This window comes from Anoplolepis gracilipes, chromosome 4 (genome assembly GCF_047496725.1).
Source record: "Anoplolepis gracilipes chromosome 4, ASM4749672v1, whole genome shotgun sequence".
Classification (NCBI taxonomy): domain Eukaryota; kingdom Metazoa; phylum Arthropoda; class Insecta; order Hymenoptera; family Formicidae; genus Anoplolepis; species Anoplolepis gracilipes.
In genome coordinates this window covers 8,799,436-8,819,139 of record NC_132973.1, presented here as the reverse complement: position 1 = coordinate 8,819,139, position 19,704 = coordinate 8,799,436, and the positions used below count along the sequence as shown (strand labels likewise).

Genomic DNA, 19,704 nt, shown 5'->3' with positions numbered 1-19,704 from the left:
TTAATATAATTAATATAATTAATATTGGTAATTTTATGTCAAGTTTAACAAAATACTTTATTGGAAACAAGAGATGTCTGTAATTCGATAATAAAAGCGCCATAATTTTTTTTTTACAAGACAATAGAGAACTTATTAAGCTGATGAGGTGAAGGATTTTCACGCGCAAACAGTTTTTGCATCATAAAGAAATATTATTCTTTTTTGTTTTTTTATGAGGTTTCTTTAGCTGATGTTTGTAACAGCTTCTGAGATATGTTATACCTACCTACTCTCGGTAATGCGAACATCTTGGGCTGATTTAACCCGACGCGATCAAACTCGAGTTCCACCGGCTGTTCCGCCTTCGTGCTACGTTCACGGCCGTTTTCTCGAATAGAAAGGCTACCTCTTTGATTCTCTATCCTCCTGCAAATATGGGATTAACATCAATACGGAGAGAAGACATCTATTAAAATAAGATATCGCCCCTCAATAAGCACTTGTACAAACTGGTTTGAATATTCGAGCAGAGTCGAAAATTCAATTTAACAATATTTCGCGTGTTTAAGAATTATTGTAGTTTCTTCAGCAAATCAAAAATGTTTGGAAATTATAAATTGTCATATATTAAACAAGATTGGAACGTCAAGACTCTTCGATCTTCGTTGTTGAAGTTTTCCGGAATAAATCTCCTGACGCACTAAACGTATTCGCGTTTTCCTCTCTCTCTCTCTCTTTCTTTCTCTGCCGCACTCGTGTCCTGACGTCATTTTGCAACAATCTGGCCGCCACGTGACAGGTATTTAAATGTACCGTACAGCCACCCCGCAGCCGTGCGGCCGTGCAACAAACAATACAAGAGAGCGATGCCATGCTGGGCCATCTTCAGCGTCGCGACGACATCGGAGTGTCTCCTCCACCTTTCCTGCGCCTACGTTCACGGCTGCCTGCTTTTCTCTCTCTTCGTCGTCAGGAGGAAGGGAAGAAGGCACTCTTTCTCAGGTAACGCGCGCCGTTCACTTGGCCGAAGAGAGAGAGAGAGTTCCCGGTTCTCTTCAGTCTCGTAGCGGCGGGCCGGAGGGAAGGAGCTGCGTGACCCTGAGAGAACAGTTCTCGGATTTTTCCTCCGTTTTCTCTGTATCGCTCGATTTTTTTCCTCTCTCGTTATTTGTTTTATTCGCGAATTTATTCGATGCGAACCGGCGAAACCTGCCTTCCTTCACGTCATTTTCCGGCCTCGCGAACGCGCATCTTTTACGGCGACTCGCCCACGCGCGCGAGTTCCGTTCCGTTCCGTTCTGTGTAGTGAATTAATCGTCGGCGGATTTTTATAGACGGACCTTCAGGTGGTGTACATGTACCCCGGGACTAGAATTTCACCGTAGAACGTAGGAGAAACGAAAACGTAAGTTTTTCTCGTGAGAAATGCACGAGTATGTCGTGACGAACGTCGGAATCGTATTCAATGCGTGAGGGTCGATTTTGCGTGAGCGTGCCTTTCTTCGCAGAAGCAAGGGATTGACCGCGAGATCACTTGCACCGGTGGAAAATATTCTCGAACGAGTACAAGATCAAACACGCTGGATTTTACGGTGCACGATTAAAGGAGAGATCTCTGCAAAGATGTGATTCATCTATAATTTATTAGAATTTAATAAATAATAATAATATATAAAAATAATAAGAACAATTTAATAAAACATTTGAAATGGCAATATTAAAATTAAATAGACTCGATCAATGTAACAGACGTATTATTTATATTTTCGAAAGATAGAAAAATTATTTCTGACAATTTGAAATGTAAAATGCAAACGTGTTTTGCTGTGTAGATATGGCGGTATTATATATGTCTGTGACGGATGCATTGTGCAAGGCACGGACGTGCGATTACACGTATAGAAATCTTTGAAATGTTGAAATTTGCGGGGCGCGATCAAACATCCGCGATCTTGAAACGTCAAAATCAAGCCGGTGATTTATGCTTAATTAAAAATGTCTGACGAAAAAAAACAGAGCTTTGGCTGGATCCCGATAAAAATATTGTATAATTAAAAAGTTTAATCGAATGAGATTACAATCAAAACAAGGACGTTTAATCATTATTAAATTATAAGTATTTTGATAAGGAACTGTATATCTAACAAGACATGGCTGTTTTTTTTTCCATTATTAATGACATAGGTTTATGAAAAGTTTGACCGATATTGCAGTATCTTGCAAAAAAAAAAAAAAAAAAAAAAAAAAAACATGTGAATTAAAATAGTAGCATGAAACTGTGCTAATTCCCTAGAGATTTATTTGAAGATAAAAATAGAGAGGATTTCATTCTGGAAAATTTTTCTTTGTATGAATCTTTGTATGAATGACGTGTGAGACTTATTGTTACACATATATTGTGTAATTAATTTCTCTAGGCGTGCACACGTTTAATTAATTTCTCACGTCAATGTAACATTAAGTTTTATAGAGAGATGTATTTCGACAATTGCAAATGTCTATTCACATTCGGAGATAATCTAGGATCTATATTCTTTGCGCGCTGTTTGCGAATAGTAGCGGAATATGAGAAGACTACGAAATCCATTTTTTACGGAGATGTACTGGAAACTTTTCTCTCACTTACTTTTTCCGATACTTTGTAGTTAATTCTTGCACCACACTTCGCGGATTTTCCTCTTCGCTTGGTGTGGTCGTCGCTATCGGTTCGATTCTGCGTGTAGCATAAATTACATCGTAGAAAACCTTAGAAATGCGCGCGTAAATGTATAGAAGAGAAAGTTTCTTGCACGATAAATTTTCGCGTTTTTCGTGTTTGTAAAATGCTAATGGGATGTTGAAACGAAATTGTGAGTTGCGTGTGTATTTGCGAATGATTTTTAAAAAAATTTTATTCCCATGCATAATACAATAATTTCGTGGCATCGCATCAGTTGCATTGCATTTACATTTTATTCACGAATGCCTTGATGACCCGCTTCGTCGAGTTGGCAAAAAAGCGAAAAGCAATATACTTGGATTTCTCTATCCTCTTTTTCTTGCATTTTTTTACCACTTGTCGAATTAGAGCGAATGGAATAGTAACCTACGAGAATAATTTTTTCATTTGAGTCGTTAAAAAAAATATTACGTGCAACATAAATAGAAAATATTATTAAAAAAAAATTACATAATATATTGCCTCATAAATATTTCCGTTGCTGCGAAATCGGAATTTGCTTTTGGGTTTTAATTTGCTCCTTTATAAAATACTACGGAATCTTGCGATTAATGATGCATTTTATTAGAGATGATACATAGCAATATCTTCCATTAACACATAAATCATCACTTACAACTTTAGAAAGTTCGTTTGTTGATTTTAATTATAATAATTATATTCGTATCTATGTTAAAACAAAAATTAAAAAAGAACTTTTTTATATTACGATGACCTAAAATTCTTCCATCAAGGATTAGTATCTCCGGCATTATAGCGGCATTATAGAAAGAACATAAGCCAGCCTTGTAGCTCTTAACTTGGATAGATGGGATAGGTAGGTAGGTAGGTAGGTAGGTAGATAGGCACGTAGATGTATATATGTATATACACTAGTATATGGATAGCATCTAGCATGCTGATAAGTATTCACACATGTGATGCATCAGGTATTCTGTTTTTATGTCTTGCGTTATTTAATATTTTGTTAATACTTGTTAATTATTTTAAAATATGTGCGTAAGCTAAAATTTATTTTCTACATAAATTTTACATTAATCCCATTAATAATTACATAAATAACATGTTTACTTTTTTTTATTAATATCTAAGTGTATTGTATAAAGTTTTTATTAAAAAAATTATTACACGGTGAATCTTGAAACAAAATTTTGTAGAGATGCGTTTGTTAGGAGAGTATATTTTTATAAATTTGTATATATTTTATTAATATTTCAATTAAATATAAGAGTGATTGTGGTAATCAAATTCTCGCTACGTCTCGCTTGACTTCGTGGCTTAAGGACAAATTCACTGAAGCTATGACGCTACTTGGCTGGAGTACCGTTAACCGCCAACGGCTAAGAAAAGAAGAGCATATCGTTGCCGTGAGAAATTCCAGTCACGTAAGAGACTTCGATAACCGAATAAGAGTCTCAAAAATTCGTTTCGATCGACAGGCATCGTTATCAAAATCGTCAAATGTGCCATTTCGTTATCATTACGTCATTATACAGCGATCTAACGACGCCACTCCTGTCTGTCAAATGTTGATTGGTGCATCTTGATGCACCAATCAAGTTTATTAAATTTCGTGACCGTTATCGCCGCGTTCTTACGTGCTTCTCTCGTGGTTTGCATTTTTCACGGTGTTCGCCGAGTTCGCGATCTGCCGCTCCCTCGATCTCGCGATCCCTAATTGCACGCGGGCATTTTTCGCGCGCGCTGTCGGAAACGGACTCGTAATGCAGCTGCGTGCTGATTACCGCGCGGCATAACCGCGGCCGCGGTGCAACTGCAACTGCACGAGCCACGCCCTGAACGGAGGCTGTGTAATGCAGCGAATGCCTTTTGCCCGGCTCGCATTTTCACCGGAGAGATGCAACACAACGCGCGGCCGCGCTCCACGTGGCCGCCATCGCCGCGACAGCTCTCTTTTATCGGTCGACGAACCTTCGCGAGAGATGCAAAATTGCACGCTATCGTCACGTCATGGGGGTCATCGGGTCGTTGGGTACAAAACGTAGAAAATGTCTGGAAAACATTTTGCCGAACGCTGCGTATCATTTCTCTCCCGACACATTTCACATCTATCTCTCTAATAAGTAAATGGATTATTTTAGTCGCACGTAAAAAATTGATTACTTGAAAGTGCTTTTAAAGTACGAGATTGATTTGTACTTTTTTCCAGAGGATAATGCTGTTTTAATAGCGATATGTTGCAAGCGAAATGAAAAAAATTTAATGTGTATACTTATTTGATCGTCATCTTAAATCGGATTGCTAGGGTAAATCGACGAAGCAGTTAGACAATGAATTAAACGACATCTGTTTCTTTCTGAAAATGAATGTCACGTTACACTTCCTAGACGTTCACTCATTGCGTGACACCGTCGTTTGTCAACGACGAGTGGATTTATCGGTTAGCGAACCGTGAGAACCAACGCAAGATAACGAATGTTAGGTCATTCGGCGAGAAAACGCTGTCTCTTAAACCTCGACCCTGAATTTCCATCAGGTTTCGCCGTCACGGGTATCCCGCATCGAGGAAACAAACAACGGTACACCCGCGTCTCGGCTTTTAATGAGGGCGACACGACAAAAGTCACGCTCACGAGAATGACGGTTGCGCTTAATGATGTTCGTGTCCTTCGCAAGAAAAAAAAAAAAAAAAAAAAATGGGACACGCATCACGAAAATCCAAATTTAAACGATGCCGTACGTTAAAGTTGTACGTTATTTCTCAGATTACAGGAAGAACAATGTACATATATTTTTTGTTTGCGAGAAATTAAAATTAATATAAATTTTTAATTAACTATTTTTTAGAGGAAGGATACAGAGAGTAGTTGGGTCACTCGCGGACCTAATAAGACATCATCTGAATAACTAACGGTAGCCGACGTCGCTAATTGGCCATCGTATGTGAAGCGAAAAGCGGATGAATAGCCCGTGAACATGTAAGGCAGAAATTAAACGAGATTGAGTTGAAATTCGTTGAAAATTGTTCGCTTGCAACGGATCTCGATTATCCGATGGATATCAGGCCTCTTTAAATCAAGGCAGATCTCGGAAATAAATCATACTCGCGATTTGCGCGTTGATTTAATAATCCGGCACAAAGACAACGCACACAGAATTCCGTGTAACGTGAAGCAACAGAAGGCGCGCTACATTATCATTGGGTGGCAGACTCCTAACCGCAAGTAACTCAAAGGAGTCCAGGACTCTGGAATGCACTTGCACAATCGTCGGTCGAACACCGCGAAAGAAACGTCGGCTGACTAGTCGTTTTACATTGGACAGCTGGTCGTATTTATTGGTTATTGCTTTCAACTATTGTACGGTTAACCAGATCACCGCGAAAACGATTTTAACGATTGTCATGCTGTATCACGGTGATTGGCGTGCTTGTAATCGCCATCTTAGACAAACGATATCCTATACGTGAACGTGCATTTATGATGTAAACGTTTATCGTGAGAATTTTGTGAACAGATGAAGGGAAAAAATTCAGCTCGCTTGTACGACGAACGAATGCTGGTCATGACAATGGCAGTGAAGAAGGGACGAGAAGCCATAATTCAATCCTTCTCGTAAAGAATATGCCCAAACTTCCTTTACGCGTACAATTCTCACAATAGCTCCTAAAAAAGTACACCCACGCTCAAAAATATATCTCTCACAAACCCGTTTGTACGAGTGCTTCTTGTTTTAATAAATTAAAAAGAGTTAAATTCTCGAATAATTAATTAAACAAAATTATTTTTAAAATATGTAACAATTTATTTGCATTTAAGGTGACAGTATTGTCGAATAAAAAATTACGAATCAATTCGCGCATACCATTAAAAAAAAATAAATAAATAAATAAAATAAGAAAAGAGAAATCGCTCATTTTCGAAGCTGCCGACGACAACCGGAAATGAAATCAACCTTGTTACATCGAGTATCGAGCTTGCGCTTGCCAATTCATCCAAGACGTAGATATAACGCGATTACGGTAACACTAAGATAATCAGGCCACGTTGTTCCATTCAGTAAGAAGCACAACGGCGTGTAAAAATTCTCACGGAGCTGTAGTCAGATGTATTATTAGGCTTTATGTAAAGCGTAACGATAGAGATAGATGTATTTCCACAATTCTTCAATTCAATCCTCGCTATCTTATTCGACAATCAATTTTGAAACTGCCTTAGACTTTACGGGTCTCAATTTTTTTGCGTCGACGTGTGAGGTATTCTACTTACATATGTCGGCTAAACATTTGATGCGACTAATCAATGCAATAATTTTTCCGAGAAATTAAAAAAAATAATAAAATAAAATTATAAATAATAAAGATTATATCAAATATGATATTATCTTTTATTATTTAAAAGAAAGTATTAGCTAAGTGTAAAATAAATAAAACACTGCTCAATACAATCATCTACATGATAATGATTACACAAAGGGCTTCTCGAATATCACGTGGATTGAATTCTGATTGATCAAGAAGTATCGATTACCAATTTTGTCCGAACGGATGTATCATCGGTGATGTCCATTGAAAAAACCGGAAGTGGTGGTCGGACAATACGCAGCGGTACTTCATTCGTGATAGCCGTATTTGAGTAACCTGTCAATGTAATATATACGTCCATTTATAGTTGCCTTTCTAAGACGACAAAGTCGTATCAAAGAGAAGCGAGAGAGAGATGAAACAGAAGAGAGATCTTTATTTTTATTTCACTCTAAAATAGATCTAAAATAAATCTCAATCGTGTCGTTGAAGATCTACAAACTTTAAACTATCTTTAAAAAGAGCAGAAAATATATTTTCCTGCAAAAATTTATCATTGCATATCATAAACATATCCATCCTGTATAAAAAACTGTTCATCTTTTACATATTTCACGGAATTTTATTTAAAAGATAAGCTCACTCTTCATCTGCGATTCATTTCAAACTTTTGTTATTATTATATTCGTAATTTAATGATAATTTTAAAATATTTCCGTTAAAATAAAAATTTAAATAAATTTAAAAAAAGAACGTTTAATTCAATTTTGATATCTAATAACAGTTAAATCGCGTGAGAATAAATACAGTGGACAAGAGAGATATATATCTACTTCGTGGAATTGATGGTCGATTGCAGTAAAAGTACGACGATTGTGTAGATCATAAATTAGCGATCAATCAACGATACCAAGCACGACATGTTATTACAGCTCGACAGGGAAATTCTAAAACGCGCAACACGTTTTTTCATGGGAATTTTGTCACCGTAATTTAACGGTCAGCTACAAAAACTAATCACGCATATCTATTCGGAGAAAATATACGGGATCGGGATGAAAAACACAATTATAAACTCTGCGAAGTTGATTCGCCGTTGCATAAATTATGCGCGCGCGAGTAAACGAAATATCACAGTCATTACTGATGTAATTAAAGACACGCCCGTACAGCCCAACGAAGGAATCTCCTTTACATTACGGTTTACAAATATAATTGATAATCGCTATGTAAGGATCAAGATAAGAACCGGGATCCAGTTAGAAAGTATGTTTGCGGTGCTATCGTAATTATGGCGATGCGAATATTTCCTGGTAAAACGGAGGGATTCCGTTATTCGGCACACTGCGCGAGAGGATACATAAATTTGTGTCCACAACCGATAAAGCGCGATACTATGTCGCTCGAGCGCGTAGAAAATTGCAATTTTATGTAGTCTTTATACGAAACGCTTTACGTACCGACAGCAGTTTTTCCCCCCGCTCGCGATTATCAGAATTTATTTATCACGACCGTAAAATAACTAACGTTGTACGCGGTACTTTAATGCGCGCGTGCATCTTTTCAGTATGCATTGAAGCTGAATTTATATTGTAAAATAAAGATAAACATTATGTGGGTATTAATAAAATTTTTATATATGTACATGTCATGAGGGCGATTTCTCTCTCGCGAGGAATTCATTTAATTACAGCCTTATATCCGATCGAATGGCGAAATCCACGGTGCCCCGTTCTCAGAGTCAAATTATCTTTCGCGTTCTTTCACGCTCGGTTACAGCGAAAAGTCGCGTTTAAACGTACCTCTTACAATTAGAGTCATTGCTCGCTTTTTATACGCACCGTTTCGCACCGCTCTTAACAGGATGCCCAAATACTTTCTAGAGCTGATCTACAGTTGGCTTGAGAGCCAGCTACTGTGGATCTTTTTATTGATCTTTGGATTATGCATGATTATCTTTTTTTTTTTTTTTTTTATTTTTGCCGCACAAAGTACAAGTGTAATAGTAATTAAATTGATATTTGCACTAATGATAAGACTACTAATAGTCTGCGATGATTAGCCTTGTACGTATGATATGTATAAAATTGCATAAAAGTAGTTATAAAAATAGACAGTACATATATCGATTTCTTTCTCCTACTGAATTATTCACGTATAGTTGACAATTAAAATTCTCTGGATGTTGAAGGATACGCGATTCCTGCTTCCTTATTAACGGGTTGTCCTTGCAAAGGAATGCTTTGTGTTTTAATGTCCTCTGTGTAAGACTACAAAATATATTTTATGTGTGTTTTATAGGAGAAAAATCTTTTGATCTGATCGAGAACATTCGCTCGCTTGTGATAAATATCCAACCGCAGAAGGTGAACAGGTTTAATTTTACCGATTATTATTAATTAAGATTATTTTTGAGAGCAACTCGAATAATATCAATATCAACTCGATTTGACATTAATTTCGCATCGCAATGAACGTCGGTGAGGTTTTCTTTTCAAGGAGATTCTCTTCGCGCTCTCGGACACATACATACATGTACGTACAATCGTGACGCGCGCGTCCGGATTCCCTGATAAACCGTTATAATCGACGAAGATCGACTGTCGAGCGAGGCGGTGGCGGCACGTTTAACTTACCGCAGGAAGATTTCCTGCCGACGACGCGTTGTAATCGCGAGTAATCATAATCACGTCTCGCGGTTTGTCTCGACAGATATACTTCCTACGGATCCCAAACATAACGGATCTCGTATTCAGCTTCAGCGATCGACTTCGCATACGCAATAAATAACATTCGAGCGAGATTGCAGTTATCTTACGCGAATTAGCCTCTTCTTCGATGACAGACGCAAGAATGTAATACGAACCGCGATAAGGATTTATTAATCTCGCGCGATGATACACTTGACGCATGACAGGTCAAAGGATTTTAATATTCTCTTTCGAAAAAAATATATACATTTTTATTTTTTTCACAGTTGTAACTTTTGTTATCTAATCCCACGCCTGTGGCTTACGAATATCTTATTCGTTGCTGCAACGAAATCCTAAATAAGCGCTATGTGCATTTATGCGATTAAGGAAGAGTTCTCGCGCGAGCTCCCACGACGCAATCGGAAGCGCCAAATCCGAGGCCTAATTACTCGGTCGCTAATTGAAGGCGCGAAGGCAGTCGCACGGCCGCTTGCTCCAGTTTGCGCCAGATTGCATGCCTCAACAATGGCGTGTCGGTTGCATAAAAGCGACTATATAACGGCGTGAGTCGCGAAATATAATAAACTTTCGCGATCCGTCGCTGCACCGGTCTCCTTCTTTCTCTCTCTCTCTCTCTCTCTCTCTCTCTCTCTCTCTCTCTCTCTCTCTCTCTCTCTCTCTCTCTCTCTCTCTCTCTCTCTCTTTCCGTTTGCGAGGTGCATTGTCGCGTCGCGTCGGTGCATAGGCGCAGCATGTAAGATCGCTTTCCTGCGCTTCCCACGAGTTCGCTCATCCGCGATGCGGCCGTTGCGTCACACGTCTAACTGCAATCGCCTGCGACTTGGAGAAGGCGACTGCAATCATGCGTGCAAGACGTTGTATGCATTAGCCGTTATATCTATATATTAGCGCCTTATTCTTTAAAGCAGGTTTAGATTTTATTCAGAGATTTTTATCCCAAGAAAAGAAATCTTTAAAAAATACAGAGGTAATCATTTCTTTATAAATTAATCTGATAATATATATTTTATTTATAATATTATATAAATACACGCTATAATGTATCTTCTGATATATATCTTCTATAATATATCTTAAGTATATTTTTGGAACGACATGGAAGTAAAACGTGATGTTTGGATGACCCCCTTTCTTCCCAGGGGACTGACAGGAGAAATGGATGCGGTATTCTACGGTTAATATTGTAGATATAGGTATACGCGGTGTGCAACGTAACGTCATCAATAATAATCTCGCGGCCAGTGACGGTTATCGCGACACTCGGTTACGCGGCTGCAGCTGCCACAATTCAGCCGCAGAAACCGTAAGGAATTTTATGGGAATTGGCGCGTATTCGACTCGAGGTGTTGAGAAATACCAGACGATACCTTCCGCATTCTTTCGCGATTACGACGAACGTGAGAGAAAAATTGAAGATTAATCGCGATTATACGCGCGTCGAGGTAATCGCTAAATCTTGCCGCGATTACGCATCGCGTTGCGTGATTAAATTACCTCGACGATAAAAGCGAGATTTAGTCATCGACGAGCGATTTAGCGCGAAAACTCGAAAGAAATCTGTGAGAAAATTGACGCGTATCGCGTCTGTTGCATCGTCTACGACGATATCTACGATCGCTTAATTATAATCATCCGACGTGAAATTAACACCTACTCACGTAACGATTTTCTTGTCTGTTGCAGAAATATGCTGATAAGAGAATTGGCGGCTGTTTGGGTCGCCGTCCTCTTGTGCCATCTTCAGCTAACGGAGTCTCAGGTGAGCATTTAGTTACGTATATCCCATCGCATCGAAGTTTCAACAGACTTCGAAAGCACGTCGCGTTATATTAACTGTTAGAAGTCAACTGCGATTATTCATGCCTGTAATCGACGTTCATGATCCTCTCGCATATTACACTACCTGTCGCGTGTTTTCATTTGGCTTATAAATTAACCGCTTGTCTATTTAGCGTCCGTCGTCTATCATCGAGAAACGGTTGTTCTTGCTTTACCAGAAATTTCATAAAAAAAGCCAGCAACTTTTTAACCTAATCGCACTTCGATTGGACCTGGTAATTGAGCGCCCAGACGCACCAAGGTAATTTTCTCGGAGAATGAAGAAAGAGTTGCGGCCCTGCCGTACACGAGAGAAGCGGTCAGGAGAAAAACACGCTAGGGCGAGGAACTCTCGCGACTCGCGATACAAACCCTTTGTCGAGAGAAAGAGAGAGAGAGAGAGAGATTCTTGGAGGGGAAGGGGGCCTCGAACCGCGGATTATGAAGTAATTGGTATGTCGGCGAGGCGAGCTCCGCAGGAGTTACCGGAGTATGCCTCAGCTCGTTTCCACGAGATGTGGCATATGTGAGGTGAAAGTGAATTTCATACGCAAGCGCGCCCGTTCAGAGTGCTCAATCACACACACACACACACACACACACACACATATTCACACACCTACACACATAAGTTACAACATTTTAACTACGGAACACGGTGGGCTGATACGCTAGAGGGGAGAGAATGTGCGAGTCTCTGAGGCAGGCATTTCTGCATGATGCCTACTTGATGCCTTAAATGTTTCCCCGAGAAGCGAGATATTTGCTTGCGAAAGACTAGTAATTATTCATGTGGAAAATTAAAGAGATACGTAGAGAGAGGGCCAAAGATTCAAATTTTTTTTCTGGTAAAATGAATTTTAATTTCTATCTTTGTTGACATTATATAACTCACGTACTTTTATATAATATAGACCTTCTATTGGATTGAAATTTAATGACTTCTGCCGTGCGAATTGCGCACAGTGAGATAATAAATGTAATACACTTTGAGCGATATTGTAGCATCGCAAGTGAATGAACTTAAATGAAACCGCATGTACGACATATCGGGGCTCATTACAGGCGGTTCAATTTTCGAACCGAGCTGCGCGAGAATGTACGAGGGCGCAGCTACATACAGCTGGTGCACCTCGCACCTCTCTCAGGAATGTAGTATCACCGTTATATCACTGATACACACGCCTGCGAAGCGACGTCGAAATACAGACAAGAACGCATCCGAGAACACTCTCTCGAAGTTAGCGGGTACTTTCCGTGCTCTTGGGAGACAGACGAAGAGATCGTTGGACGGATTGCGTCTTCACTTTCTCCCGTCGGATAACAATGCGGCGTTTAACATTGTTTGAATTTAGCCCATTACACAGCAGGTGTTGTAAACCTTAAAGGTACAAGTGTTGTAAAAGTACAACTTATAAATCGATCGTGAAAAATTCAAGATGTACGATAGCGATAATCTTTTAGCAAAATCTTTTGATGAAATTCTCACTGTTTACTCAGTTTTTATATTTTTGTTAAGAACTTTAAGAACAACAGAAATTAAGGGCATTTCAAATGCTATTCTATATTACCGACCAAATTTAACCTAACATGACAATATATTTGCTTTATATAAAAGATTCAATTTATACACATAAAATAGGTCCCCACTGCAAGAATTGCATGAAGGAATATTTGTGAACTTTCAGAAATGACGTCTGACGTGAGTTTGTGTTTCAATCTCGCACACTCAAAGACGCACGAGATTTTTTACAGGTTTTAAAAATCTTTTTTACTAGACTTTTTAAGTCATTTCCAAAAGTTTACTAATATTCTGTTATATTATTCCAAACGCGGACGCTGTATCTCTTGAACAGACATACCGTAGAACTTTTTATATTAAATAAATATTATTACGACGTAACTGTCATATTTTAACTTTTTATAATTTTTATATAAAATTATTAGCCCCCGCGTGTTGTTTTTATAAGTATTTTAATTGTGCAGAAGGATTTATCAATCTTTGTAGCCAAAAAAAAAAATTTTCAAAATCTGTAATTCATGTTCTGTCGGTAATTTTGGATCCCCTTAACTGATGTAATTTAAAAGTTTGTTCAACTATTTTAATAAAAGTGAAAAGAAAAGTTTCTTTGATTTATATTATAATACTTCAATGCGCTTTAATATTATCACATTTTAAATGCAGTTATTAATTATTAGTCTACGGCCAAGTGTTAACTAAACATGCTTCGTTTCTGTTGCAGGTTCCTACTGCAAATGTCTTCACCTGTCCAAACGGTGAGTAACAATGTTTACTAGTGACACGTGAGCCCTGCACATGGTAACCTTCCTTTTCAAAAGGTTGCATCCGGTGTTCACGTACCTGTTGAGACACAGGTTTAGAGATGATAATAATATTTCATGGTGATTTAAACTTTCGTGGAAGGTCTCTAGGGATCGTAAGCGTGCTGTCGCAAGCGTCGAGCGAATAATTGTCATATATTTAAATATAACGTGACAGAAATGATCGGTATTCACGCGACACTCACGAACAACAATCTCGCGAATCGACAGTAATATCGTGTGGAAGATGACGTGAAAGTTGCTCCGTGATTATTTTTTTCAAGCGATTCACTCAAGTTAAACCCCATCGTATAGAAATTTCCCCATCTTCGAAGCAAAAGCCAGTTTAAAGATTAGGCGACTCTTACTTTCACAATCGACCTCCGATGAATATTAGAACTCTCGCGGATTACGAGAGAACAACGCAGCGCGTAATAAAATGCGTACAGTGATTTTCAAGATTATTGCGTTGTAGGGGCCTATTACGGCTAATGACGTGCAGTTCATCGTTTGAATAACTACGGGAAAGATAAATCACGCGACTGTCGAAGAAAGTAGCACTCGCTCCGCGAGTCTCTCCCCGAGGGAATGAAATATGGATTCTATTAAAATAGTAACTTTCGGCTTATTTTCCCAGAATAATTACACTATCGAGTAATAATTTGTGAGAAAGATTTCTCACTCAAATTCTCATCTCGCTCGAATATTTTCCATTCGCAGGATCGAGTTCTTTCGTGTCGTGTAATGGAAAATTGCTTTCAACGGATACAGTTGCAAATGAGGGAAACCGATTTTTCTTTTTCTTTTTTTTTTTTTTCTTTTACTAGGTCACGTCGCAACGTACATTTAAATCGCACGCAGACGCTTTGAATAGCAAATTCAACGCCGGCAATTATACACCACGCCCGCCGCATGAGAGTCTCGAAAATGAGACGGGCGCACGTGTCCGATAAATAAATCTTACGAGAGAGACAATGAGGATAAGAGTTCGGCGATTCGTAACGCCACTGCTCCACTTTTCCTCGTTACTCGACGATGCAATTAAGTAGGTTGCACGTACCATATGGGACCGGTCGGTCGGTCGTTAGCCATAAGTCGAGACGCGTGCGTTTGAAAAATTGCAAGTGCCATTTTCTTCCGCATAAGTGTATTTTCTATTTTTCTTATTCTTCCCTTCGTGCCTCGAGCCTCGACTACGCTTCTTGTTTGGTCACGTTTCCATAGCAGCTGTTTCTATATTGAAATATAGAAACGCTTGTCGAGTATATAAACAAAAGCAATTATTCAGAATAAATATATTGTCTTGTCTATACGATCTAAATGACTAATAAATAATATGATGATTGAAAAATAAAATAATTTACTTAATGTCAGATATGGCTGTATGTTTAGAGATTAAAAGTAGAATTTTAATTTTGAAAAGTAAGATCAATATGTTAATATAATGTTACGTTGAATTGATCATCGAGATGAAAACTATTTTATACGTAACTTTTCATTTGCATAGATATTTCTCTATTAACATATTAAGTGCCAATATCTGATGTGACGTGTGTTGTTATAACGTCACACATGAAATATTTTTACATTTCGCGCATTATATATGAACTTTCGAAAATATCACATTTCAAGATGTAATAATTTTAACTATTTTAAAATAAAGTGCGTATATTCTCGAATTGCATCAGCTTTAGAGAAGAGCTCCTTTTACCCGTCGTCTGACAGGTTTTAGGTTCCGTGTCTAAAATGATTGGACCGAAAATCTTGACCAGGTATAAATAGAGGGTCGTGATGGCGGGGTTCAGGTAGGCTTTCAGAGGCTGTACAGAGAGACAGGACGAGACGGCATTCCTAAACCGTGAATCCTCCACCGCATCTCTTCTCTTCTCTTCACCTTTCCATCCGATCTTGTTTCGTCCTCGTCGTCGTCATCATCCTCGTACACATAGCGGAAAATACACCCTAAAAATACACGGCTCGCATTCACGCGCCACGGTTATCTACCTTCTACTCGAAGGAAACTCGACCGAGCACAAACCGTCGAACGGGATTCCAAAAAGTAGAACATCCGGCAACACACTCGCTCATCTGCACTTTTACGCGATCATCCGTCGTGCTTCGTACGAAGCCGTTCGCTGGCGTTTTTGCCGGAAGAACAGAGGAACGGCTGGAAAACAAGACAGAGGGACGGTCTCTTTCCGCGTACTTGCCTGCCAGTCAATGATCTAAAGAATTGTATCATCCTTCCGCTGTTCGGTTAACAAGATAAAATACCTCAATTGTCTCAGTCTTTACTTTTTGTTCGTAGCTTTCTTCTTAAGTTCCACAATTTCAGATTTTGTCAGGTTTCAAGCTCGGTTTCCGCGATTTTTTATCACTCCATGACTTTTATCTATATTTTATAGTACCGAGTCGCGGTTTCTCTCTCTCTCTCTCTCTTTCTCTGTCTCTTCCATTTTTCGAGATTAATTACAACGAGCTGTTGTGTTGTCGACGATATTTCGCGATTGTTGCTTGAAATATCACGCGTCTGTCCGCGGAGGGAAAATAATATTTCACACACGTTCTCCGAACGAGAAATGTTAATGGACGCCGAGAGAATTGTGTGCGTAGCGCGAGCAGCATGGCCGTTTGACCTTTTGAAAGAAAGGAAGGTCGTCACATCGAGTCTTTCCCAGCGCCAACTGCATCAGCTATATGACTGAGTAATGTCGCGTCTCGTTTCTCTTCAACGCACTTACGCGTTTCAATGAAACGCAGGACGGACGTTTTCAATTGTATTGCGCGCGAAATTTTTTATTTCATCATAGTGGGTATTAAAAATGAAAGAAAAATAAAATATAAGGATTATTTTTTCATTTATAAAAATAAAGAAGAAACTTAAAATAACTGCTTGAAAATTATAACAATTGGATTGGAAAATATTCAATTTATCCTCTAATATGTTTACGCATTTAACAAAGTTTCAAGACGTTTCAGCAAATAAATGTAAAATTATTAGAATGATCGAAATAATCTACTTGGTCGAACAATCGTAACATTACTTAATAACTAAAGTAAAAAACATTAAGAATATATATAAAAGTAGTTGTCAGAATTTCTCAAATTATTTGTTCTTGAACCTCTAGAAAAAAGCTATACGGAAGATATTAATTAATTTTGTATCATCATTGCTTTCCAGTGTCTGAAGAATAAACGCTATTATTATTATTTCTTTAACAATAAGAGATAATTACAAAATACTAGATTTTTTTCAACTGAAACTTGAACCACTTTTTACTTTTTACCATCTAATTTAGATATTGCGTTGATCAAAGCTTCCGCGAATCGCAATATTGTCTGTTATAAGAGAAGATTCTGGCTGCAGTGAGTTGGTTTACTTTGATCGAACCACTGACACGAATCGATTTCGCGGAAACTCGAGAGCAATCCCAGACGAACGGCACGCTGTGAAATAAAAGTTCTTGCTCGAAGCAATAACTGGATAAATTTCTTATGCGCGATATATTCTCTTTCTCACTGATGGATAGAAAAATTCATTCCAATGTGATTTCTCAGTTAAACGAGTAAGCCCGTCAAATTAGCTGGCGATTCTAATTAGTATTTAAGAAAATTTTTCTAGGCAAGTAAATATAAATTACGTGTCGTAAACCTCGATAAACCGGATTTAGGAAATAACCGGATCAAAGTACCGATAGGATTAAGCAAATTTCAGAGAAACTACACTAGAACACTAAAAGTAATCAAGCGATTATATGTAAGTGAACCAAAGACATCTATTGAAGTAAACCGATAACACAACTCGTCGAACTTGTCGAGTTATCGTCATCGCGAGATGAAGTTTCAGTATTTTACAACCTTCTCGACTCAGCTGCACTAAACTCTATACCGAGTGCTTTCCATTTAGCGACATAAATCGACACAAGCATCATCTTATCTTTTTTCAACGTCTAATGACAACAAAGATAGAATGACGTTTGTGTCATCAAATGGAAAGCACCTACTAGAATGCTCAGTTTTTTATATAAAAAACGAGATACGTGAGAGAAAAGATAAGTATTATAAGAGTTACTTCTTCAGATCTGTTCTTTTTAGCTGAACCGGTTGCATTAATTCAGAGTTTATCTTTCTCTATCTATTGGGGAGAAAAAAAGATAAACTCTAAACTAGTGCAGTCAAACTTTTTAACCGAATCAGTTAAAAAGTTAAAAAGAACAGATCTTTTTTCTACTATTGGATAAAAAAAAAGATAAGAATTGAAAGAACTGAGCATTCCAATAAAAAATTTAATGCTCAGCTGTCAATTCTCTAACCTCCCTCAACCCTCTAAAGCACATTAAACACGTGCATTAGAAACGAACGAGGCCGTTGTGTCCATCACTGTCAACGTGGGTCACCGATTAACCGCCTTTTCTGTCTTCTGGCTTCTCGCCGACATAAAATAAACAAAATATCCTATAAACTCAGGAAACTCTCGTGAATCTTGGAATAAGGTTTCCCGCAAACGTGCTTGCCGGAAGTTTTTACTTTTGCAACAGAAATCTAACGATAAATCAAAGTGTATCGAAAACTTGTACACATTTTAAATTCAAAGAAGCCTTTATCATGTTTTTAGTTTTCTAATATTAATTTTAGAGTATTTAATCGGTTAGTATTAAATGTATTAACGTAAATATTAATGGCGTTGCAATAACACTCTAAGTAAATACTAAAATGTGGAAATTGCGTAGTTATTATTGCGTTATTATACAGTTTTCGCACTCAATTTCTATCTAAACAGACAGTTTAATGCCATGTTATCTTACGCAGGATGGGAACTACGAGGCATACACTGTTATAAATTCTTCAACATCAGGCATTCCTGGGAAAAAGCAGCGGAATTATGCAGGAGGTAAGCCACGCAATATCGATCCTTCCCTCTCATTAATTCTGCTACCTAAAGTTTAACTTTAAAAAAAAAAATAAATAAAAAACTACCAATATTTCTCTTGTCGATAGAAACGTAGAGTCGTAATACAACGTGTTGTCTCAATCATTAAAAAAAAAAGAAAGAAAAAGAAAAACAGAAAATTTCGCACAATGATACACGAGATCGATAATTCTGACGGTCTATTACAGATACGGAAGCGAATTAATGGTGGTCGAGTCGTACAGCGAGAACAACATGTCGGCGAGCATGATCAGCCGGCATTTGGATCATTACTGGCTAGGTCTTGCTTCACTCGACGATTTACGGACCAACACACTCGAATCCGCCGCGGGAATGCTCGTCTCTCAATATGCCGGTTCGTATGCAGTTCCGTTTCACTCGATCTTGCAGACGAGCGGATTCTGCGCGAATGGATCTCGTAACCGAACGCATCCTCCAGTTACTCTTCTGCCTTTCTTTTTTTTTTATCTTTCTCTCTCTCTCTCTCTCTCTCTCTCTCTCTCTCTCTTTCTCCGAGTGTACAACCATCTCTTTGCCATTAACGATCGACTGCTCTTAAGAGACCTTGACCGATATTCCGCGCAATGCGATGCGGTTTGCAAGTTCTACTCTCTAAAGTAAAGAGAATAAGAATTCTGGAGCGAGATAAATGCTTAACATTCTTAACATTTTTAAAGTTTATTTGATATTTATCGAAGAAATACAATTTATCATTTATCTCTTTTTTTTTCTCAAGCTTTCTCAGTTTTACAAAACCTCTTTATTTTCAATTACTTGAAATATTAATTCGAAATGATTCTTTGAATGTCGAATTTTATCGGGGAGAAATCAATTCAAAATAAGTTAAACACTTTGTGATAAAAAATATTCATAAACTGTGATATAGCTTGTAATATATCTCTTTCTATATTTTAAATTTAAATTTTTATTTTTAAAACAATGTCATTTCATTAAA

The 19,704-nt window shown here is 38.0% G+C and overlaps 1 protein-coding gene across 2 annotated transcripts in view; it reads left to right on the top strand.

Annotated features, from left to right (window-relative positions):
- The first annotated feature begins 1,034 nt into the window (after positions 1 to 1,034).
- The window catches only part of Uif (sushi, von Willebrand factor type A, EGF and pentraxin domain-containing protein uif), a 35,832-nt gene continuing 17,162 nt past the window's right edge, over positions 1,035 to 19,704 (top strand). For both annotated transcript variants that reach the window (XM_072891161.1, XM_072891160.1), the window contains exons 1-5: positions 1,035 to 1,387; positions 11,363 to 11,438; positions 13,741 to 13,774; positions 18,629 to 18,710; positions 18,938 to 19,104. In XM_072891161.1, coding sequence (XP_072747262.1) covers positions 11,367 to 11,438; positions 13,741 to 13,774; positions 18,629 to 18,710; positions 18,938 to 19,104 — 355 coding nt within the window. In that variant the 5' untranslated portion in view covers positions 1,035 to 1,387; positions 11,363 to 11,366. The remainder of the gene's footprint in view (positions 1,388 to 11,362; positions 11,439 to 13,740; positions 13,775 to 18,628; positions 18,711 to 18,937; positions 19,105 to 19,704) is intronic.